The sequence below is a fragment of the Nerophis lumbriciformis genome, linkage group LG09 (assembly GCF_033978685.3).
Source record: "Nerophis lumbriciformis linkage group LG09, RoL_Nlum_v2.1, whole genome shotgun sequence".
Lineage (NCBI taxonomy): Eukaryota > Metazoa > Chordata > Actinopteri > Syngnathiformes > Syngnathidae > Nerophis > Nerophis lumbriciformis.
In genome coordinates this window covers 4,735,441-4,760,902 of record NC_084556.2, presented here as the reverse complement: position 1 = coordinate 4,760,902, position 25,462 = coordinate 4,735,441, and the positions used below count along the sequence as shown (strand labels likewise).

At 40.5% G+C, this 25,462-nt stretch overlaps 1 protein-coding gene and 1 long non-coding RNA gene across 3 annotated transcripts in view; both read right to left on the bottom strand.

Moving 5' to 3' along the window:
- The window catches only part of LOC133607797 (F-BAR and double SH3 domains protein 2-like), a 59,990-nt gene extending 39,036 nt beyond the window's left edge, over nt 1-20,954 (bottom strand). The window contains exons 1-3 of one of the 2 annotated variants that reach the window (XM_061962760.2): nt 20,740-20,954; nt 19,810-19,907; nt 5,482-5,527 (exon numbers count right to left, since the gene is read on the bottom strand). In XM_061962760.2, the coding sequence (XP_061818744.2) occupies nt 5,482-5,527; nt 19,810-19,907; nt 20,740-20,760 (165 nt within the window). In that variant the 5' untranslated portion in view covers nt 20,761-20,954. The remainder of the gene's footprint in view (nt 1-5,481; nt 5,528-19,809; nt 19,908-20,739) is intronic. The other variant, XM_061962759.2, reaches the window with a different exon arrangement.
- Nucleotides 20,955-23,602: 2,648 nt separating this feature from the next.
- LOC133607169 (uncharacterized) lies at nt 23,603-25,205 on the bottom strand. The gene is made up of 3 exons (XR_009815388.2): nt 24,446-25,205; nt 24,224-24,316; nt 23,603-24,108 (listed from the first exon to the last, which is right to left on the bottom strand). It is a non-coding gene; the product is annotated as an uncharacterized lncRNA (long non-coding RNA).
- Between the last annotated feature and the right edge of the window lie 257 nt (nt 25,206-25,462).

Below are 25,462 nucleotides of genomic sequence, written 5' to 3'. Positions count from 1 at the left end.
TTATGTTGCCATGTTGTACGAAATCTGCCAGGGGCCTTAAGAATCAACAATGCGGGTGTCCGTGCACTGTAAGTGAACGAACACAAACATTTGACAGACTGTTGCGATAGCCAATCAGATCACGAGTTGTTGTCAGTAATGCCTTCTAGCTGGCCCAAGGCAGATATATATTGTGATGTTATGAGCTAGGTAACATAAGAACTCCATTACCCAGCATGCCACAGTAGTGAAGAGCATGCGCAGTAGCCTCGTTTCGGTTGTTGAATGTAGACATGCCGGCAGCTGGATGTTTTTGATGAGCACGCTGTGGAGTAAACTTTAAGAACTCAGCCAACACGCCTCGTCTGCATCTTTTATGATTAGACAAGACAACACATATATTTGCAAGGCAATTTTCAAGAAGGATATTTACAGAGAAACTACATCTTGTGAGACGATGTCGGCCAACCCCGGAAGCTAGTTCAGCTGTCCCGGCGATGAAATGTGAGTTCAGATATTTTATTTCTTTATTTTTTAACAATTCTGCAATTTTAATTTTGACAGTACCACATAAGATATGTTTTAATTGCTGATGTGGGTTTATTGATTTTTAAATGCGCCAGAAAATAACCTATTTTTGTACAATGCCCAGTAGTGCGTAAATGTGTTTCTGTATAGTATTTCTCCAGCAATGGTCATGTGGTGACATCAATGATGGTATTTTGAGAGGCAATCAGTGAAGTCTGACATCACTGAAGGCCTGGGTGGGAAACGCACGGCCCGCCACTGGTTTTCGGAATATATCGGTATCGGAAATGAAGTGCAATATCCGCATACATATAGGATATCGGTAAAAAAGCAAATATCTGACATCCTTACTTTGTAAAGGGTTTCCATTCCAGAATTGATGATAAAAAGGCTCTTTAAAAGTGAGGGCAATGTACTCATTTTTATGGGATACATTTAGGTAGGTCCTGAGTTGGTCGAGACCCCTCTGAACCCGATAGTCTCGGTGCCAAGCCCGGAGAACCGCGACAAACTGGCCCTTTGTGGGAGTGACGCGAGAATGCTCGACTGAACTGGGCGAAGCGGACACATCTGAATAAGAGCGCTTGGAGGAGAAGGAAGAGCCAAACAGAGGAGGTCATTTTAATGGTTCGCAGTGATGGGAATAGCAATCCCCCTGCTGGCTGAAGCAGCTCACAGGTGTACGAGGAGCTAAAAGTGGCCGATTGATTGTGGCACAAGCCAATCTTTCAGACTCACTTTTCGTTCCCGAGCGTAGAAAAAACACTTTTAAGATGATCACACATGAAAAAAAATGCATCATGTATGACTCCGTTTTCTTCTAAACAACTCTGAGGCTAGTCTTCATTTCAGCACATTGTTCTTCTTTCCAAAGACGCTTGCTGCGACCCGTTGCGGAGGCTGCACCAGGAAGAAACAATATGAGGGCGGACAACTTTTACAGGCCACTGTGATGCCAGCCGAGAAATGTGTCCTTTGGATTGAATTTACAGTAAAACAATAAAACACAAAGCGCACAAAGGCGAAACCTTTTTCCCCAAATACATTTCCAAGTGGAAAAGCAAGCTCCAAAAGTAAAAAGATCCGTTTGTAAGGCTGAGGATATTCAGACGTGTTGATGCGCTGACTTCAAGAACCTCACTGCATTGACTTTGAAGCAAGTATGGTATACAGGTGAAACTCATAACATTTGAATATCGTGCAAAGGTTAGTTTATACCAGAAATTAGATTTACAAGGTGAAACTAAGATGTGACATAGGCTCATAACTTGCAACTTAGGATATTTCAAAACTTATTTTCATGTAATTTTGATGATAATGGTCTGCAGCCTAAGAGAACCTCGAATTGAAAATTTTCGAAAAGTTTAGGTTTTCAAAAACCGTAAAACGTGATCGTCAAAATTATAACAAACGTTTGAAATATTTCACTTTGTAAGAAATGATCACATTAGTTTCACATTTGTAGTTGAATTGCTGATTTTGAATATAATTTTTTGAGTTTTAGCTGTGCATGGTATTGCAATATTTACAGCAACATTTTTTTTTTCAATTTCTTTGATCAGCAGCTAACAAATATTTTTTTAATCGGATATTCTACAGAAAATTATTTGTATTAATCGGGTAAACGGAGAAATCACATTTTTGTATGGTTAAGGAGCAATTATAAATACACAAGAAAAAATTAAGACGTTAAATAGGCCAAAATATGAATTGCTCAGCGATCATGCAAGTGCAGAACATTCATTTTGTTGTGTGGTTCAAAGCCCCGCAAGGTGTCTGTCAACAACAATAAATTCAAAACATGTCTAGATGACGGTTGCGTCAGGTCGCCTATGCTGACCACTTCTTTTTCAGAGGTTTTTAACTACTCTTATTTCTAATCCAAATAAAGTACATTGCCATTGACTTGAGAAACAGCATCAAATGTACACATTAATCACATCCACTTGCATATTTACAGCCAGTTCCCTTAACTATTATCATCATTACGCTATAGAGCAGGGGTTTCCAAAGTGCAGACTAGGGGCTATTTTCGGCCTGCAACTTGATTTCTATTGTCCCGCGACATGTTCTGAAAATGAAATAAATTCATCATTAAAGAGATATATATCACTAACAACTAGGGCTGCAACAACTAATCGATTAAATCGATTAAAATCGATTATAAAAATAGTAGCGATTAATTTAGTCATCGATTCGTTAGATCTATGATATGCGCATGCGCATAGGCTACTTAGTTTTACTTTTATTTTTATTTTTTATAAACCTTTATTTATAAACTGCAACATTTACAAACAGCTGAGAAACAATAATCAAAATAAGTATGGTGCCAGTATGCTGGTTTTTTTCCAATAAAATACTGGAAAGGATAGAAATGTAGTTTGTCTCTTTTATCCGATTATTAATCGATTAATCAAAGTAATAATCAACAGATTAATCGATTATCAAATAAGTTGTTAGTTGCAGCCCTACTAACAACTATTTAGTTTGTCACCTATAACACAGGAGCTTGGATAATATTATTTTTCCCCAAAAGGTTTAGCATATACTGATGTACATTAATTTGGTTTTAGCACCTTAAATGTACAAATGTGGCCCCCCCGCGTTAATAAAAATGTTCAGCATGCACTGCAGCCCTCGCTGGAAAGTTGGGAAACCCCTGCACTAGAGTATATTTTATTGTGAAATTACATTACGACCTAAAACCTAAAAAGTGACATATTACCTTTATTGTGAAATCGCGTTTTAACCCGAAAACCGAAAGTAGAGTATGTTAGCAAATTGAGAATTAGCGTTATTAACGAGGGATGCATACAGAATACCGTTTTATTTGTACCGGTTCCTAATTGGGTCGGTCCAGGAGGACTGTTAAGATTATGGACAAATAATACGGCTATCTGAATTTTTTCAATCCGGCTCTCCGTCATAATTGTGACACACCGTCACATTCACTTTAGGTGCCACTGCCACGCATAAAAAAACACGGATATGATGCCATGATCAGCTTGGAAAAATGACAAATATGGAACCAAGGCCACACAAAAGTTTGCAAAACAATATTTCTTCCTCAAGGTCACGCAAGCTGATAAGAGTTAGTGTCGGTTTGAAGTGAACGCGCTTTACTCCCGACCGCCGCTACCGTGCTTCAGCAACCCGGTAATCCACAGGCCAAAATTAATCCACTAATAAAAGTGAAAAATGTAAGTAATACAATAATCCATAAAGTTGCTCTGAAGCAAGATAGCCTCCGCTGACAGGTCAATAGTTGCTGTCTGATGTCACACTATCGCATTTGTGTGGCATCAAAACACACCTTGCTTAAATGCTAATTGATTGTATTGATTTATATGATATAAATGATATGGCTGAGGATTTCACGTTAGTCGCATAATGTTGGTCTTGACCTCTGTATGTATGATAAAATTATCGCAAATCTTCATGATGAAACTGTTATTCAAATTTGAATAATAGGATATCGAGATTGATTTTGTGGATTTAAAGATTCCTTCTTTATAAATGTCAACCTGTTGGTAGGTTGGTATGGAATTGTAAATGGGTATTGGGTGGGTAGATTTTCAAATGAATTGTATTGTACTGAATTTTGTATATTATATGATGATGTATATTTTAACTGTGGGTCCCTATCCATAAGATGTACGCTTGTAGGTATAACCCTTTTGCAGAACGAACTCTGATATTGACAGGGGAGACAATGATGTCGTGTAGAGTTGTCTATAAATGAATGAAGAAATATAATAAATAATAAATCAATCAATCAATCATGTAAAAGGTCTGTGCTCTGCACATGAATGCCATTATTTACAGCTGAGTGTTATTAAAATGAGCGATGGCTCTGTGGGGTGTGTACAAGATGATGACATAACTAAATTGCACTTTGCACTGCTAACACAGTTGACTTGTCTAAGATTAAAAGAACAAATGTTTGAAAAAAAAAACCTTCCCTAATGTGAGACGTCACATGATATTAGTGGTGTACAACCTCTTCTGCAAATAAAAAATGCATTTTTTGACATCTTTACTCACACCAATTACACAGATCACCGATAAGAGTATTGATGAATGCCGGTATCGATAAGGAATATTGATTATGGTATCATCGATAAAATCCTCACAATATACATCCCTTCTAATAACCATTTGTATCTAAAACTCCAATTTCACATCGTTATGCTTGTATTTTCAAGCAATCTACTGTCACCATGCACTCTATGAACTTAGTGAACGTCAGCAAGGCCAGGATGTCTATTACACAATAACTATGCTATTACCAGTTTTAGCTTGCACGACTAGCACAATATGCGCTAAGCTTCACCATTAAATGAACAATTCATCAAGGCGGAGAAAAATCCTTGATCTTTTTTTGGTAATCGAGATACTCCAATCACCCAAGGAATCGTTTCAGCCCCAATTGTCATGTTTGTAGCCTGTTTAGGTAGCAATTTAGTCGGTCTTAATATAAATTGCGCCCTCTGCTGGTTGTGACCAAGTAAATAGCAATCAGACGTGGTTTAGACCAATGGTGAAGAAAATTCTAACACAGCCCAACCCTCACCACAGCAATCCTCCTGTCCATCATCCGTTAAGCAGGTTTGTGAAAATCGGTCAACAAGTTTTTTTTACGTAATCCTGCAGACGTCCGAGCAAACACGGAGCGTGACCTCTCCGGCGGAGGCACTTCCTTCTCCGCCTCATGATGCAGATGGGCAAACACGACAATTTGGGGTTGCTAGGCGGACCACAGACCGGCCTCCCCCCTCTCTTCACATTGGCACTGGACATTCCTCACGGGGATGAAAACGCCGCAACACCACCGAGGAGGAGAAGGTTTTTTTTTTTCTCGGGCATTCATTCTGACGTCTGTGGGGAAGCTCGCAGGGGGGCCCCAATAGCGAGAGGTCACTACAATTTCTGTAGTGACGCTTTGTTTTGTTTACCACATGGAGGTTTGCTTACCTGGGCGTAGTCCCGCTCGACAGACGCCCTCTTTTGGCTAAAAGTCCTGCAAAAAAAAAAAGAGAAATATCAAATCACCTGGGGTTAAAAAAACGTCTAAAAAAAAAAAAACCTGTCCATCCAAAGATCCATGAAGTATTACTTTGCACATTAGTCATCGGATCTTTACCCTCACTGAGAAGACTACATTTCAATTGAAGTTTGTTTGTGAGTTACATTAACAAAGTCTGGACAAAATTGGATCAAAGACTTTAAAACCAGTAGGGGTTGTCGTTTATAGCGTCACAGTTTAGCCAACTTGCACTGACCACCGGAATTAGCAATCAAAGGCACTTTTTGTACCTTGGCAAACTAAACTATACAAGTTGGTGTAAATGTAGCTTACTGATATTTATACATCACCATTAACGTAAGACGGTGGTGTGCATTTCTTCTCACATTTATTGACAGTTTCTTGGTTGGTTGTTGTCAGTTTATTTCGAACATGCATACAATTACAATGTAATACACTACATATTTTCAGTTGTTTCATTACAGCATGTCCGAAATGGAGTGGGAAGAAGCAGAGCTTTTTTAAACCTGACCCTTTTTGTATTATAGCAGTTTTTAACCCATTTGCTACACAACAGTAAATAATTAAATGAGTAAATAAATAAATAAGTATACACTGAGTAAGTAAACAATTATTAAATAAGTAAACTATAATTCAAGTTCTCATAAATACATATTTAAATAATTGATGGTTCACCTACGAGATGAAAAGATTATTTTAAATATGGTTCGAGACGTTTATCAAGATGCTTCTTCTTTGTACTTTTTGAACACTTTGAACAGTTTCTTTGCTTTAAATGATAACATTCGATTACCGATACCAACATTGGAGCCTTGACTATTGGCTGAAACAGATATTGATCCGAAAACAGCACGAATCATAAATGTTTTTTATTACCGTATTTTTCGGACTATAAGTCGCAGTTTTTTCCATAGTTTGGCCGGGGGTGCGACTTATACTCAGGAGCGACTTATGTGTGAAATTATTAACACATTATCGTAAAATATCAAATAATATTATTTAGCTCATTCACGTAAGAGACTAGACGTATAAGATTTCATGGGATTTAGCGATTAGGAGTGACATATTGTTTGGTAAACGTATAGCATGTTCTATATGTTATAGTTATTTGAATGACTCTTACCATAATATGTTACGTTAACATACCAGGCACGTTCTCAGTTGGTTATTTATGCGTCATATAACGTACACTTATTCAGCCTGTTGTTCACTATTCTTTATTTATTTTAAATTGCCTTTCAAATGTCTATTCTTGGTGTTGGGTTTTATCAAATAAATTTCTCCCAAAAATGCGAATTATACTCCAGTGCGACTTATATATGTTTTTTCCCTTCTTTATTATGCATTTTCGGCCTGTGCGACTTATACTCCAGAGCGACTTATACTCCGGAAAATACGGTATTTCAGAAGGTGCAATGTTAGTAAAGGCTTGATCGACTGAATTTAATCAAACGGAGAACAATGGTAGGTACGAAAAACACTAACCTATTTATTATTAACCATCTAGAACAGACTTATGCTGTCTTTAAGTTGAAATGGCGTAGTAATTATTTTTGGCGGCACCTAATAGCAGAGTTCGGTGAGGCCATGGAAAACGACTTCCGGACGGCTTCGAAGCAATTCTGGACCACCATCCGCCGCCTCAGGAAGGGAAAGCAGTGCACTATCAACACCGTGTATGGCAAGGATGGTGTTCTGCTGACCTCGACTGCGGATGTTGTGGATCGGTGGAGGGAATACTTCGAAGACCTCCTCAATCCCACCAACACGTCTTCCTATGAGGAAGCAGTGCCTGGGGAGTCTGTGGTGGGCTCTCCTATTTCTGGGGCTGAGGTTGCTGAGGTAGTTAAAAAGCTCCTCGGTGGCAAGGCCCCGGGGGTAGATGAGATCCGCCCGGAGTTAAAGTTAAAGTTAAAGTTAAAGTTAAAGTACCAATGATTGTCACACACACTAGGTGTGGCGAAATTATTCTCTGCACTTAACCCATCACCCTTGATCACCCCCTGGGAGGTGAGGGGAGCAGTGGGCAGCAGCGGTGGCAGCGCCCGGGAATCATTTTTGGTGATTTAACCCCCAATTCCAACCCTTGATACTGAGTGCCAAGCAGGGAGGTAATGGGTCCCATTTTTATAGTCTTTGGTATGACTCGGCCGGGGTTTGAACCCACAACCTACCGATCTCAGGGCGGACACTCTAACCACTAGGCCACTGAGTAGGTCCACTAGGCCACTGAGTAGGTTCCTTAAGGCTCTGGATGCTGTGGGGCTGTCTTGGTTGACAAGACTCTGCAGCATCGCGTGGACATCGGGGGCGGTACCACTGGATTGGCAGACCGGGGTGGTGGTTCCTCTCTTTAAGAAGGGGAACCGGAGGGTGTGTTCTAACTATCGTGGGATCACACTCCTCAGCCTTCCCGGTAAGGTCTATTCAGGTGTACTGGAGAAGAGGCTACGCCGGATAGTCGAACCTCGGATTCAGGAGGAACAGTGTGGTTTTCGTCCTGGTCGTGGAACTGTGGACCAGCTCTATACTCTCGGCAGGGTCCTTGAGGGTGCATGGGAGTTTGCCCAACCAGTCTACATGTGTTTTGTGGACTTGGAGAAGGCATTCGACCGTGTCCCTCGGGAAGTCCTGTGGGGAGTGCTCAGAGAGTACGGGGTATCGGACTGTCTGATTGTGGCAGTCCGCTCCCTGTATGATCAGTGCCAGAGCTTGGTCCGCATTGCCGGTAGTAAGTCGGACACGTTTCCAGTGAGGGTTGGACTCCGCCAAGGCTGCCCTTTGTCACCGATTCTGTTCATAACTTTTATGGACAGAATTCTAGGCGCAGTCATGGCGTTGAGGGGATCTTGTTTGGTGGCTGCAGGATTAGGTCTCTGCTTTTTGCAGATGATGTGGTCCTGATAGCTTCATCTGTCCAGGATCTTCAGCTCTCACTGGATCGGTTCGCAGCTGAGTGTGAAGCGACTGGGATGAGAATCAGCACCTCCAAGTCCGAGTCCATGGTTCTCGCCCGGAAAAGGGTGGAGTGCCATCTCCGGGTTGGGGAGGAGATCTTGCCCCAAGTGGAGGAGTTCAAGTACCTCGGAGTCTTGTTCACGAGTGAGGGAAGAGTGGATCGTGAGATCGACAGGCGGATCGGTGCGGCGTCTTCAGTAATGCGGACGCTGTATCGATCCGTTGTGGTGAAGAAGGAGCTGAGCCGGAAGGCAAAGCTCTCAATTTACCGGTCGATCTACGTTCCCATCCTCACCTATGGTCATGAGCTTTGGGTTATGACCGAAAGGACAAGATCACGGGTACAAGCAGCCGAAATGAGTTTCCTCCGCCGGGTGGCGGGGCTCTCCCTTAGAGATAGGGTGAGAAGCTCTGCCATCCGGGAGGAGCTCAAAGTAAAGCCGCTGCTCCTCCACATCGAGAGGAGCCAGATGAGGTGGTTCGGGCATGTGGTCAGGATGCCACCCGAACGCCTCCCTAGGGAGGTGTTTAGGGCACGTCCGACCGGTAGGAGGCCGCGGGGAAGACCCAGGACACGTTGGGAAGACTAAGTCTCCCGGCTGGCCTGGGAACGCCTCGGGGTCCCACAGGAAGAGCTGGATGAAGTGGCTGAGGAGAGGGAAGTCTGGGCTTCCCTGCTTAGGCTGCTGCCCCCGCGACCCGACCTCGGATAAGCGGAAGAAGATGGATGGATGGATGGATAGCCACAATAATTCATTAAAAGTTGAATGATAATGCGGACAAGTTTGTTTCTGGATACATTCTAATACGCTTCTGCATTGGAGACTTTGGATTTGTAAGTAGTATGTAACTATAATTATTTTATACTTGTTTAAATCGACAAATGCCGTGTTTTAGAATGCAATATTGTTCAAGTAAAGATACTTGTTAGGTTTGTCTAGCTTTTGTGCTATTGTGTAGTCTATAACCTACTCGAGGTGGGGGAAATAAAACTTTTTTAGATGCATCGCAACTCAGACATGGACAATTATAAAATGAATTAGTAAACGGAAGTCATCGTTTTTTTATTGTAAATAAAATAATGCAGACAGTTTTCAAATGTGGCTGACTGAAGCGAGCCACCTCATCGAGAGATCCGACCAACTCCTTTATTTTTGGGCACTTATGTTCCAGTTTTAATAGATGTGGGAATTAATTTAACTGTTTCTTATTACAAGTGCACTGCCTTTTAAAGCTGCAAGTGATAAACGCTTATTAAGTGAAACCAAAAAAAATGTAAAAACTGCTTCAATATATATGAATTAAAGATGCATCAATAGTCCATTTTTAATTGAATCGTAGCTCCTGAATCGTAATCGAATCATGAGGTGACCAAAGATTCCCACCTCTATGACCTACAATGTTTACCTTTTTGTAAATGACTTGAATACAATATAAGAAAAGACTTTGTGCGCTAATTGAGGACATTTATATTATTAGCTTGTATTGGAGATAACAATATCTGCGTTAATGCTGGTCCATGTCAAAGGATTTAACCGCTAACCGCACCAGACCCGGGACCCGTGTCTCAAACAGCCTCGGTTTGGTGCACACCAGAGTTTGGACGATGGGGTTCACGCTCGAACACACCAGAGTTCCTTTTAACTGAACCAAACATAATTGTTAACCCAAAGAAGAGTTATCACAAACAGAAAAACACAAGTATTCCCAGGCCACTTCGACATAATCAATTCACTAAAACTATTCCAATAAAAGGTTAACATATACTGTACATGGGATGATATGCTAACTGTTTTGTTTCATTTAAACACAGACTTAATCCTTTGTAATATTCTGGCTTGCTTAATTTTAACTAGCAGGTAAGCTAACCACTAAGCTGACTTTAAACAACAGAATAAATAAGTGCTTAGTAAAGTTTAAGAAGTGTGGATGGTAGCACGTTACAGCAGAAAGTAAGCAGTTATTAACAGGAATATAACAAGTAGATTAATACAAGTGTAGAGAGAGGATAACAACTGTTGGTGTGTCAGCATTGTCAGTCAGTACAGTAAAAGGGCAGATACATCCAAAACTTGGTGGTGTCAATACCAAACGTAGTATCAGTAAATAGCAGATATTAAAGTGATTGGTTCAATATTTTTATATTCTCAAAATCATTCATTTGCTTTTTCAAACTCAGGTAATAATTCCCTTGACACAGGAGGGCTTTGAGGGGAAAAAAAAACAAGATTTACAAGAGTAGTAGATAGTCATTTTTGTTTTGCTCAAACAATTGTATGTACTAAAAACAAATAAGGAACTAGGTTATATATTGTGTTGATATTATTTAACTTTCAACAACACTCACCATGAATAAATTGAAAAATGTACAGTTAATACGTGTGATATTGGTATCGGACGATTTTACTCATGGATGATCGGTATTGATATCGGCACGATAAAGCCCTGATCGGAACGTCCTTACTTTTAAAATAACGGTAGAGTGGAAAAACAAGCTGCCTCTATATTGAAGCCATTATCATATATATCTGATTTATGACACCAAAAGACTTTCAAATTTGCGTAAAAATATGATCAAAATAGTATAAATCTCACTGAGATTCCCGAGCCATTTTATAAGATAATGAGGAAGCTGGTCACGTGATGTCGCGTTAGGAACCAAAGGTCCCTTCCCCATCAACAACAATGCTATTCAAGCAGACTTTGTGAGAGCCAACAACGATTACTTAGGGAAAAATTATGATCCAGAACCTTATATTTTTGAGCCCGAACACAAAGAGGATGAGCAATAAGTTTTAGCAACCGACTGCTACCGGTTGCAGCTTTATTGTGACACGAGCATCAGCAGCATGGCTAGGTACCTAACATACAAACTAACCATCATAAAACAAAACAAACACTGAACAATTTCCACTATGGCTGGGATGCCGACCGATTGGACGCTCACATAATTCCGTTTAGATGAAGAATCAATCACAATCCTCACGAAGGTTTTAAAAAAGTTGCCACAACTAGCATCTTTCTCGGGGAATGTGAAAGTCGACCAGCTTGTCGGTCCATGGCCACATTTGTCTACTACCAGGTGAGAGATGAATGAATTATGAACTAGAATTTACTTTTAGCAAGTTTGAGACGAACCAGAAGCAGCCACAGTCAACAACAGCAGCATAAGATAGCATTAGCTCTATTTGCTATATAATTGCTATTGTTGCACTGCTGGAAAAGTCCGCCTGCGTTAATGATTAACAACAATATCACTCGTATTTGGTTAATTTTCAGGTCACGACATGTAAATGGGGTATTGTTGGCGGTTTCTGGATGTTTATATAAGGATTGTGAATGATAAACAGCACATCTCTTTCCAATTTTTGCATATTTCCAGTATGACTGATCTGATAATATGGTCGGAGTGCAAAATCGTTACTACAGTGATGTCACTCTCCGAAAATAGCCGAGGATATTCGGAGCGGAATATTCAAAATGGCTGACTGAATTTGTGGCGTTTTGTGAAGTTTAAACGGTGTAATCACATACTTTGCGGATTGTAAATACAATTGGATATGGTTTAATATACACAATTGAAACACGATTAAGCATATAAAGTAAACTTGTTTTTTCACTCTACTGTTACTTTAACATCATGCCATGGGCTGAAGAAAAAATAATTGATTGACACATTAATATAAAAAAAATCTGTTTTGGTCTTGAAAAGTATTTGTCCAAAACCTCTAAAAAAAAAAAAACAAGGTTTGTCCTGTTTTCAGGGCCGTTTAATAAATTGCGTCAATGCTAACAGAAACTGCTGGTCCACTTGCATGGAAGGAGATCTTTTACTATCCCCGACATTCCCCTCAAAACACAATTGCGACCAAATTTGGCAAATAATGAGCGCTGATAGATCCTCCGGAGAGAGTTTCCCTCCCTAACGGTTAGTCTCATTTCTTAGCGACTAACACAAACTGTCAAACGTCTCGAGGAATGTGAGAAAAGATTGAGTGGATTTACGCAGCAAAAGAACAAAGCTGCTAACATCCTCTGCTTTGATTTATAGGTACACTTGAGGGGAGAGGTCAGTGCCCCGGGAAAAGTCGACTGCAGCAGAAATCACCATTAAGCGAGTAAACATGTCCAGACTTGAGTGTCGCGCTCCACACAATCTGGCCCCACTTCCTGGGAGCTTCCTCCCCTCCTTCTCTCTTCCTTTCTGGTCTTCCTGTCATTTTCCCGAGCACAGGCCCTGCTGACAGCCAGACGCAATTTACACTTTGATGAATCACTCCTCGTGCTCGGATGACGGAGACGCTCTCTCGCCTCGTATTGTCTCAGGCGAGCGTAGCGTGACCGGTGAGCCTCCCACGGCCCGATGGGAACATCTGGCGGCTCTTGGTGCCTTAACTTCCAGCTGTTTGGAAGGTTTTTAGCAGCGCTCTGCCGCCAACCACAGACAGGAAGCGGGGAGCCATTGGGCTGTCAAGTCAATGGCGGCAGAAAACACGACCGCAAATGTTGCCTTGTCAACCTTTGTACATGTTGGAGGACAATACTGTTTGTTGCTCTACAGCTTTGGTGTCAAAGTGAAGGCCCGCGGGCCAGATCCGACCAGCGAATGAATGGCCCATGGGATGATATTTGATTAGTAATAGAACCGGCCCGCAGGCCACAGCCGCCTGCTGCTGTTTTGCACGTACCAATACTCCATCAGTGTTGGCGCTAGGAATTTTCAAAATGGGGTGCTAGGGGACCCCATCAAGTCATAAAAATGGGGTCCCACAGTCAATTTTTGGGGTCCCACTTTTTTGTAAGCGTTTTGAAAACAAATGATAAATGTATGCATTATCCTGTTATAATTACATTCTATATTGTGTTTTGGAAAAAGGTTCTCATAAATGTTACTTAATTCATAAAAAAAAAAAATACAAAAGAAAACACATTTTTATGCAAATGTATTCAGTTATAAACATTCATTCACTTTCTTCTTTCCTTCATGGATCTAAACTTTACTGCCGCCGGTATTTTTTTCTCTATTTTTTTGTAATATTTTCAGAATGTGTTTGTTCTATTTTTGGCCAAAGTAAGACAAAGAAAACAAATCTGAAGTTGTCTTTACTTTTTAGTTTTAATGCCATGATTTTAATAGTCGGGCCCGCGTGTGCACACATTTTCCTCCATGCGGCCCCTGAGCTAAAATTAGTTTGACAGCCCTGCGCTACAGTATGTGATATACATGTATTATTTATCACAAACCAAAAACTGCTAGTCAAAGATTCTCTGCGCTACAGTATGTAATATACATGTATTATTTATCACAAACCAAGAACTGCTAGTCAAAGATCCTCTAAATAGCATTGGGCTGGAGGATAAACTGTATCACGATGTGAGTGCTTGATATTGGTAATTATGGATATTTTTTTTGAGTTATCAATAATAAGAACCAGGAGAAAAAATATATTAAATGTGAACATTTTTATTTAAAATGTAACCTTCCTTTGATTATAATTCCCTCAGCTATCAAGGAAACATCAACGCAACCATGGAAAACACTCAAATAATGGAAACAAAATTATAGAATCACGTTGAACACTTAAAAATAACGTCTTAAAATGAAGATGCAAAAATAAGGAATACGTTAAAAAAATTGCTTGATAAAGTGTAACAAAACAGTGCAAAGTGTGAAAATGTAAACATAAAGGAAAAACTATTTTCTGCAGGTTTAGTGCCAGGAAGTTACGGCTGTGCTCTAAAGGGTGAGTGTGGTATTACTGGTTACGAGCGCATTGGTCTGACTACGGTCCGCTTTACCAAATCTATAAAACTGTCATAGTGTTGAGGTGACTTTTCCTGACAATTTCTTCCCTCTCTGCAACACTAATTTTTTGTTTCTCTTCTCACTCCATGTAGAGAATCAACCGCGGGAAAACAAGATGGCGCAACCAAACTTGATAGTTGATACTGTCACCTGTTCGACTGTCACTTCCACTGATCAGTGATTACTTCCTGCAGTGCTCGGTTAGCGAGTGCCTTTGTTCGTGCAACCAACCTCGCTTCGCAACTTCTTTCTACTTCCGACAAAGAAAAAAAAAATCTAACGTTTTCAATCACATTTTTTATTGATATTGATTATTTTCTATCACGATATAAAGTATATTGACATCCAGTTTTATCGCCCAACCCTAAAATAACCTGCTGTTTTTCCAAACAACTGAAAAAAATGCGAATCATTTTCTAAATTTTACCAATGAGCTGCTGTTTTTATAGACATTCTGCAAAAACGCGAGTCATAAAGCCTCTAAATGACAGCAGTCTGCTGTTTTTGGAAACTACAGCAAAAATGCTAGATCCTTTAAATGACAGGAATATTTAGCTGATTTTAAGTGCGTACTACAAACAATTCTGCTCAAAGATCCTCTAAATGACAGGAAGTCAGGAACATAACTACTGTTTTTAAGCATAAACTGCCAAAAATATCTGTCAAAAATCCTCTCCATTTTTTCACATTTTTGTCATTATTTCAACATTTCCTTTAATTGAGAACATCACTGAAAAGTTATGCTTGCATAATGACAAAAACTCTTGAATCTTTATGGGAACTATTAAAAAAAATACTAGACAAAGGAATGTTTTACTGTTTTCAATTAACTACTGCAGAAATGCTGGTCAAAAATCCTTTCAACGACAGAAATGTACTGCTGCTTTTAAGCACCAAGTGTGCAAAAAAAGGCTTGTCAAAGATGCTTTTAGATGACAGCAGTCTGCTGTTTTAGGTACAACTGCCAATATACAAGAATCCTTTATATGAAAGCAATATGTTGCTGTTTTTAAGTACCTAGCGCAAAAAACGCAAATCTAAGATCCTCTTTATGGCCAAAGTGCTCTGCTGTTTTTTGGAATGGGTTGCAAAACTGCTAGTCAAAGATCCTCTCTATGACGGTTTCACACTGCTGTTTTTGGGGGCCTAGTGCTGAAACATGTCCGTCTAATATCCTCTCTTGACAGCGGCGCTCTACTGATTTTAAGGATCCTCTGCAAAAAGCTCGTCAAAGATCCTCTCCGTGACAATGTTGTGTTTAGGCCTTACTGCCAAAAACACAGGTCAAAGGTCCTCTATATCAGTGGTTCTCAAATGGGGGTACGCGTACCACTGGGGGTACTTGAAGGTATGCCAAGGGGTACGTGAGATTTTTTTTGAATATTCTAAAAATAGCAACAATTCAAAAATCCTTTATAAATATAAATAAAAAACTATCTTTTTTCCAAATAGTTCAAGAAAGACCACTACAAATGAGCAATATTTTGCACAGTTATACAATTTAATAAATCAGAAACTGATGACATAGTGCTGTATTTTACTTCTTTATCTCTTTTTTTCAACCAAAAATGCTTTGCTCTGATTAGGGGGTACTTGAATTTAAAAAAAATTCACAGGGGGTACATCACTGAAAAAAGGTTGAGAACCACTGCTCTATATGACAGAACCGCTAAAAACGCACGTCAAAGATCCTCTACATGACCTAAATAAAGCAGGGGTGCCAACACTTTTTCTGCAGGCGAGCTACTTTTCAATTGACCAAGTCGAAGGGATCTACCTTATTCATATGTATAATTTATAGTTATTTATTTATGAAAGTGACGTTTTTGTTAACAAGTTAAAGGTGTTTAATGATAATACAAGCATGTATATTCCTTTCTTTCATGAAGACAAGAATATAAGTTGGTGTATTACCTGATTCTGATGACTTGCATTGATTGGAATCAGACAGTAGTGCTGATAACGTCCACGTTTTCGAATGGAGGAGAAAAAAAATGTCCTTCTTTCTGTGTAATACCACATGAAAGTGGTTGGTTTTTGGCATCTTATTTGTCCAGCTTCCATACTCGTTATTATACACTTTACAAGAAATACATTGGCAGAAAACTCTGCAGCTTTCTGAGACTCTTATTTTGTTATCGCAGGCAGGATGAAGCAGCGCTTTTATTGTGAAGATAGGAACTGTGCAGTTGGTCTATAATGGGTTATACTTGTAAAGCGCTTTTCTACCTTCAAGGTACTTTGACACTATTTCCACATTCACCCATTCACACACACATTCACACACTGATGGCGGGAGCTGCCATGCAAGGCGCTAACCACCACCCATCAGGAGCAAGGGTGAAGTGTCTTACTCAAGGACACAATGGACGTGACGAGGTTGGTAGAAAGTGGGGATCGAACCCCACGGCCACTCTCCCAACTGCGCCACGCCGTCTTTAGAGTTTTTGACAGCAGCTACGGCGCAAGAGTCTGTTGAAATCAAATGTTGTTTCTCGCCTTCCTGTCGGTCGTTTTTTCTTAATAATGAGCTCGCAGCAGCCAGCGTCATCTCACAAGACCCTCGGGTGACGTCTTGGTGAAGATTGACGATCGCTAATATTTCGGTCTACCGTATTTTTCAGAGTATAAGTCGCTCCGGAGTATAAGTCGCACCGGCCGAAAATGCATAATAAAGAAGGAAAAAAACATATATAAGTCGCACTGGAGTATAAGTCGCATTTTTGGGGGAAATTTATTTGATAAAACCCAACACCAAGAATAGACATTTGAAAGGCAATTTAAAATAAATAAAGAATGGTGAACAACAGGCTGAATAAATGTACGTTATATGAGGCATAAATAACCAACTGAGAACGTGCCTGGTATGTTAACGTAACATATTACGGTAAGAGTCATTCAAATAACTATAACATATAGAACATGCTATACGTTTACCAAACAAACAATCTGTCACTCCTAATCGCTAAATCCCATGAAATCTTATACGTCTAGTCTCTTACGTGAATGAGCTAAATAATAATATTTGATATTTTACAGTAATGTGTTAATAATTTCACACAAATGTCGCTCCTGAGTATAAGTCGCATCCCCGGTCAAACTATGAAAAAAACTGTGACTTACAGTCCGAAAAATACGGTAGTTTTTTTAATGCCTGGCTGGCGATTGATTGACACACACTCCACGATCGACCGGTAGCTCGTGATCGACGTAATGCGAACCCCTGTTTTAAAGCATCTACTGCAAAAAACACTAGTCAAAGATCCTCTATTTGGCAGCGCTCTGCCGTTTTTAGGAATCTGCTACAAAAATATTAGTCGCTTCTTAGTTCTGAACTGACGGAGCATCTAAGTCAGTGGTTCTTAACCTGGGTCCGATCGAACCCTAGGGGTTCAGTGAGTCGGGCTCAGGGGTTCGGCGGAGGTCAAGACACACCCGACTCATCGTGTAAATACAAACTTCTACCTATCAGCGTATTACGGATACGGCAACAGCTGACTGATTTGCAGGTGTGTAATTTGTTTTGAGTTTATGCACTGTGTTGGTTTTGTTCTTTGAACAAGGTGATGTTCATGCACGGTTCATTTTGTGCACCAGTAAAAAAAAACATGGTAACACTTTAGTATGGGGAACATATTCACCATTAATTAGTTGCTTATTAACATGCAAATTAGACTTAGACAAACTTTAATGATCCACAAGGGAAATTGTTCAACACAGTAGCTCAGTTACAATGATGGAAAAAGTAAGGATGGAAAGGACAATGCAGGTATAAATAGCGATAAAAAAAAAATCTAACATATATACGAATATATCCATATGTGTACAGAATATTAAATTAAATTAGTAACATCAACTTTATTTATTTATTTTTTTATAGAGCACATTTAAAATTTACCACAGGGGTAGCCAAAGTGCTGTACAATAAGCAGGTTAAAAGATAAAACGAGTACCGAGCAAACACAACACAACACAAACAGAACACGATAAAAAATAAATAATTAAAATAGAATTAATAAAAACATAAAAACATAAAAACAGGATCACAGCAGGTGTATTATGGGGCGCCATTGCAGGATGGATATCACTCAGTGTTAAAAGCCATGGAATAAAAGTATGTTTTTAAGAGAGATTTAAAAACAGGAAGAGAGGAGGCTTGTCTAACACTCAGGGGTAGGTCATTCCAGAGCTTGGGAGCAGCAACGGCGAAAGCTCTGTCACCTCTAAGCTTCAGCCTTGTGTCAGGGACCGTCAACAGCAGCTGATCGGCTGATCTTAAGGATCGGGTGGGGCAGTAAGGCTGAAGGAGGTCGGAGAGATAGGTTGGCGCGAGGTTGTTTAGACATTTAAAAACAAATAAAAGGAGTTTAAAATGTATTCGGTAACGCACAGGGAGCCAGTGAAGGGACGCTAAAATAGGGGTGATGTGCTCACGTCTGCGGGTCTGTGTTAGCAGACGAGCAGCAGAGTTCTGCACGAGCTGCAGCCGGGCGAGGGAGGCCTGGCTAATGCCTACATACAGGGCATTACAGTAATCAAGACGAGTCGAGATAAAAGCGTGGATTAATTTCTCAAGATCATGTCTTGATAGAAGCGGTTTCACTTTCGCTATTTGGCGTAATTGATAAAAGCTTTTTTGAACGACGCTGCTGATTTGTTTTTCGAATTTAAAATCTGAGTCAAACTTTACCCCCAGGTTTGTGACAGAGTCGCTGAGATACGGGGTCAGAGTGCCGAGGTCAACGTTGGGGGAGGGAGAGCGACTTGGACCGAACAACATAACTTCTGTTTTATCTTCATTTAGGCTCAGGAAGTTAGCTGAAAGCCAGACTTTGATGTCGTGCAGGCAGTCAATAAGACGTTGAACCGTGTTATTTTGTGCCATGGGAAAATAAATCTGGCCATCATCGGCATAAAAATGAAATGCAATACTGTACTTCCTAAAAATAGAACCAAGGGGGAGAAGGTAAAGCGCAAATAAAATTGGGGCAAGGATTGAGCCCTGGGGGACCCCATGTGGTAAAGGAGCTGTGGACGACATAAAACTGTCTACTTTTACACAAAAACTTATTGGCTCTTAACTAGTCATTATTAAGTACTTATTAATGCCATGGCCTTATTATAAGCCTAACCCTCTAACCCTAACCCTAACCAAATAACTCTAAATTAAGTCTTTGTTACTTAGAATCTGTTCCCCTAGTGTCCAAAAAACTCTAATTTAAGTATTTGTTACTTAGAATATGTTCCCCATACTAAAGTGTTACCAAAAACATATAACTTTGTCTTGAATTTGAAAAAATATATATATATTTTTTTTCACTAAAGAAGGGTTCGGTGAATGCGCATATGAAACTGGTGGGGTTCGGTACCTCCAACAAGGTTAAGAACCACTGATCTAAGTTAATTCCCACGCTGGGTTCGGCCCGGGCGCCTTCAGTTCGACAACCCTGCTGTTTGCCATCTTGGCCGTTTGACACATTGACGGCCTCACCTCAGGTCCTCCAGGAGGTCACACTCGGTCTGGTGTTTGATGTGCAATCGGCTCATCTGATCCGTGTGAGTATGCTTGAGCTCCTGGGTGACCCGGACCTGAAGGAAGAAGAGGAAGAACACATTCTAACTGTCGTCTCATAATAAGCTTTGGACTTCCTTGTGTGGATGATATGACATTATGATAATGTGAATCATTAGATGGAAATATGAGCCATTTATTAGCAGTATCATTGAGTCAAATAGAATTGGTGCCATTTTCCATTTAGGATGACCCTCACTTCTATGTTTGCTGCACTGACTTTTTCAACATTTTGCAAAGAACTGTTGTTTTTTTTATACGCTTCCGTTAGAGATCAAACGATTTAAGGTTAAACACGTCCAGATATACTATAATGTACAGCATCACTTTTTTAATGTGATACGTCTGGCATCATGCATGGCTCCATTTTAAATCAGGCGTGATTTGAAATACAAATTCAAACGTTTTAAGTAGGAAATAATAACTTTTATTAAACAGGACTACCGCTTCAATTGAGTCGCTCGTTTAGAGTGAATTGCAGTGATATTTACTTGAACTAAGGAGTGAATTTGGCTGCTTAAACCAAGATGGATTGCACTAGAAACTTTGTTATTGATACATCAATGAAATATTTGGGTTTGTATCCAAATGAGAAGTTTCCATTCGAGAGGGAACCACTTAGTTAGCGGGGTTGTTTTCCCCAACATTTGTGGCACATGGGGGGACATTTTTTTTTCCTACACAAGTTTTCCTTCTTTCGTAGCTTATTTTCGAGCAAAACTAAGCAACAAAATGACATGACGGTGGTAACGCTAAATAAAAACGGATGCCAGCCGTCGTCTGGCAACCATTAATTTGCTGAAGTAACGCTAGCTTGCGAGGCTATACGAGGAGGAAAAAAAAACTCACCTTTCTCGGTGGGGGTTGCATCCTTCTTTCTGGACATAAAAACTGCGCGAAAAGTTCGAAAAGTTGTTTATTTGCCGGGAAAGTCCTTCGAGGCAATGTCGACGACAGAAAAGTCCAGCCACAGAACAGTCCGGTAAATAGTGAAGGCAGCCCCCCCCCCCCTTGATGAAAACACTACAGTGGCCCCAGGGAGCAGAAAACATACCCTGTCAAGCGGCCATGTTCATCTATTAAGATACTTCCGTGGAACTTTCAAAGTTAAGACAACATCCGTGTTGTCTTCCAAAATAAAAGATTACAAACCATTTTGCTTAACTCCCGCCATCTAGTGGTTATACCATGCACAGTTATTTGCCGTGTAAAACGTTTTTTTTTTTTTTTTTTTTTTTTTAACCTTTATTTATAAATTTCAACATTAACAAACAGTCCATCCATCCATCCATTTCCTACCGCTTATTCCCTTTGGGGTCGCGGGGGGCGCTGGAGCCTATCTCAGCTACAATCGGGCGGAAGGCGGGGTACACCCTGGACAAGTCGCCATCTCATCACAGGGCCAACACAGATAGACAGACAACATTCACACTCACATCCACACCCTAGGGCCAATTTAGTGTTGCCAATCAACTTATCCCCAGGTGCATGTCTTTGGAAGTGGGAGGAAGCCGGAGTACCCGGAGAGAACCCACGCAGTCACGGGGAGAACATGCAAACTCCACACAGAAAGATCCCGAGCCCGGGATTGAAACCAAGACTACTCAGGACCTTCGTATTGTGAGGCAGATGCACTAACCCCTCTGCCACCGTGAAGCCTAACAAACAGTCGAGAAACAATAATCAAAATAAATACAAAAACAGTACAAACAGTACAAAACAGCGCCGGGGGGTTGCAAATTCAAAGTAACTAAAATAGAATGCAATATATATATATATATATATATATGTCTTAATAAGGTTATCCAAAAAATAGTGCTCGATACCGTAGTAGAGCGCAATATATGTATGTGTGGGGGAAAAAATCACAAGACTATTTCATCTCTACAGGCCTGTTTCATGAGGGGGGTACCCTCAATCGTCAGGAGATTTTAATGGGAGCATTCGCATACCATGGTTTATATAGGGCACAGAGTGGGTGGGTACAGGCTGGCCTAGGGGCGTGGTGATTGGTTCATGTGTTACCTAGGAGGTGTTTCCGTCTATGGCGGCATGTTGTTACAATTTCGCTGCGCTTGTTGAGGGATGACAGGTCTGGACGGTAGATAATAAACAGTTTCTGAGGGTGAATTCAAAACCAGATGGAACAACCACAAGGCTTCTTTCAGGAACAAAAACCTGCGAAATACCACAGAACTCAGCAAACACATTTGGGACCTCAAAGACAATAATGTTGAATATTCAATAACATGGCAAATTCTTGCATCCAGCACACCTTACAATAGTGGTAATAAAAGATGCAACCTATGCTTGAAAAATTGAGCTACAGCTGCATGAACAATATACGACAAATCATCTCAAACCACAACAAAACAATTGCAAATGAGCCGTCGACCCCCAGTCAGAACGACTCCAAAACCAACAAAGCATGTAACTGTCGAAAGAAACCTGATTGCCCCCTCAACGGGGGATGCTTACAAACATCAGTTGTCTACCAATCTAAGGTAATACGCAAGGACATTAACACATCCGACACATATGTAGGATTAACCGAGGGAGAATTCAAAACCAGATGGAACAATCACAAGGTTTCTTTCAGGAACAAAAACCTGCGAAATACCACAGAACTCAGCAAACACATTTGGGACCTCAAAGACAATAATGTTGAATATTCAATAACATGGCAAATTCTTGCATCCAGCACACCTTACAATAGTGGTAATAAAAGATGCAACCTATGCTTGAAAGAGAAACTGTTTATTATCTACCGTCCAGACCTGTCATCCCTCAACAAGCGCAGCGAAATTGTAACAACATGCCGCCATAGACGGAAACACCTCCTAGGTAACACATGAGCCAATCACCACGCCCCTAGGCCAGCCTGTACCCACCCACTCTGTGCCCTATATAAACCATGGTATGCGAATGCTCCCATTAAAATCTCCTGACGATTGAGGGTACCCCCCCTCATGAAACAGGCCTGTAGAGATGAAATAGTCTTGTGATTTTTTTCCCCACACATACATACATATATATATATATATATATATATATATATATATATATATATATATATATATATATATATATATATATATATATATATATATATATATATATATATATATAATAAACAAAGTGCAAAGCCATAGGCTCACTCAATTTCAGTAAATAACTTAAATTTGGAGCACAGCATCGTCGTTTTCACAGCTTTTTGGTTGTGCCGTGTAAAACGTGCCTTAAATGTATGGAGGTTAACTTGTGTCCAGTGCCGGCCCAAGCCTCCATGGGGCCCTAAGCAAAATTTGATTTTGGGGCCCTGTATTTCTGCCAATAATATTGATTGTTGATCATTCACACACCTACTATAAACTCATTGCGGCTCTGGCAGTGTTGTTTACATTATCCTATTGTCAGCCTGGCATGTCTTTACAAATGACATGTCATTTATAAAGATATGGGGGTGGCCCAGTTAAGAACATAAATAATACCAATGAATGAACGAATGATGTCCAGAGTGCCACATATGGTTCCTAATCTTAAAATGTAGAAAACATTCAGCTACAAGAGTGGCCTGGGGTTGTACAGTCCAAGTGATAAAGCTTTGTATTTACAGTAAAAGTGTCATCTTGTCTCATCAGTCTTGTACATATTAGTCTTTAATCACTAGTTTGTAATTTTAGTTAATTGTTCATATTTAATGTTTACTTTGTACAAAGAGAGCACAGTCTACTGAAGTTAAATTCATCAATAGTTTTCCCCTTTGAAAGACGCAAGGCAAATTCCTTCCATTTCACCATGTTGCTACAATGATCTTCACTGTTTTCATGCTGTTTCAGCAGTGCACCTATGTTGACCCAATCCCGCTGTCCCTCGGCTGCCACTTTTAAGGACTTTTTGGAAAATAATTTGCAGCAAAAGCAATAGACTGCATCTTTACTTCTTGAATAAGTCAGCCAGCTACGCTTGACTTTTTCCCCATTGACGAGCTGTCTGTAGGTATAATGATAATGAAAACTTCAGCCATCATGCCGTTTGGGGAATGAAAAGTTCTCCTTAATAGACAGTGGTCCTCTGATCACCTGCTCAGTCCTGTCTGAATCTGAGAGGAAAGAAGGCCACTCAGCTGGGTCAACTGGCGGAGCTGATGATGGTCCATGGTGTGAAGGGGACGTTGTGGTGGAAGTTGCCGAGGAAGTGACCAAAGAAAGACAATGACTAAAAAAGAAGGACCTATAGGGTCATTAAATTGCACTGTTGGACATAATTATTAATCTCAGAATGTTCTGCAGTACAATGAGCAATTATAAAGGGTGTTTTGCAGTTAACTTACTAGATAAATCAGCTGTGGTTTCAGACATGGAGGGGACAGTGGGCACAGAGGGTGGAGGTGTGTGAGAGAGCACTGTAGAGGATTGAGATGGACCTAAGATGAAATACATACATATAGGCACACATATTAATGAGATACTTTGACTATATTAATTTCCCTTCAGGTGTAATGTTTATACTAAGAAATTAAATGTATACTGTACGGTGACAGTCTTTTCCTCACCTGATTCATCACTCACAGTTGAGCCTGAGGATGTGGACTGGCTCTGGGCTGATTCTGTGCCTCCAAAGTATTTGAACAATGCTCCTGGGGAAGTTTCACATGACTTATGAGTTGATGTAAAAAATAATGTTTATTTTACTCACATAAATTACCGTGCTCTGCTGCAAACAATTTGTGCAAACAACATATCTCACTAGTAACCTGATGCTAAAAACATATTGCTAGCACCGCGCTAGCTAGCTAACGTCACCTAGCTAAAGCTAATTACAGCTACAAATCTCTTTGATGAACTTTTTATTACCAAGTCATGCAAACATACCTTAATCATGGCATTTTTTCTCCTCTTCCACTTTCTTCTTCTTCCTTTTTTCTGCACCTGAAGGATATGTCCTTTTTTGTGACATTGTTTTGCCTCTATCTTATTAGCTTATTAGTGATTCCCAGAGCCCAAAAAAAGTCTGCGGGCTGTAGAGCGTTTTCTATTCGGGCTCCAGCACTATGGAATGCCCTCCCGGTAACAGTTAGAGATGCTACCTCAGTAGAAACATTTAAGTCCCATCTCAAAACTCATTTGTATACTCTAGCCTTTGAATAGCCCCCCTTTTTTAGACCAGTTGATCTGCCGTTTCTTTTCTTTTCTCCTCTGCTCCCCCCTATCCCTTGTGGGGAGACACACAGATCCGGTGGCCATGGATGGGGTGCTGGCTGTCCGGGGTCGGGACCCGGGGTGGACCGCTCGCCTGTATATCGGTTGGGAACATCTCTGCGCTGCTGACCCGTCTCTGCTCGGGATGGTTTCCTGCTGACCCCACTATGGACTGGACTCTTACTGTTATGCTGGATCCACTATGGACTGGACTCTCACAATATTATGTTAGACCCACTCGACATCCATTGCATTCGGTCTCCCTAGAGGGGGGGGGGGGGGTTACCCACATATGCGGTCCTCTCCAAGGTTTCTCATAGTCATTCACATCGACGTCCCACTGGGGTGAGTTTTTCCTTGCCCTTATGTGG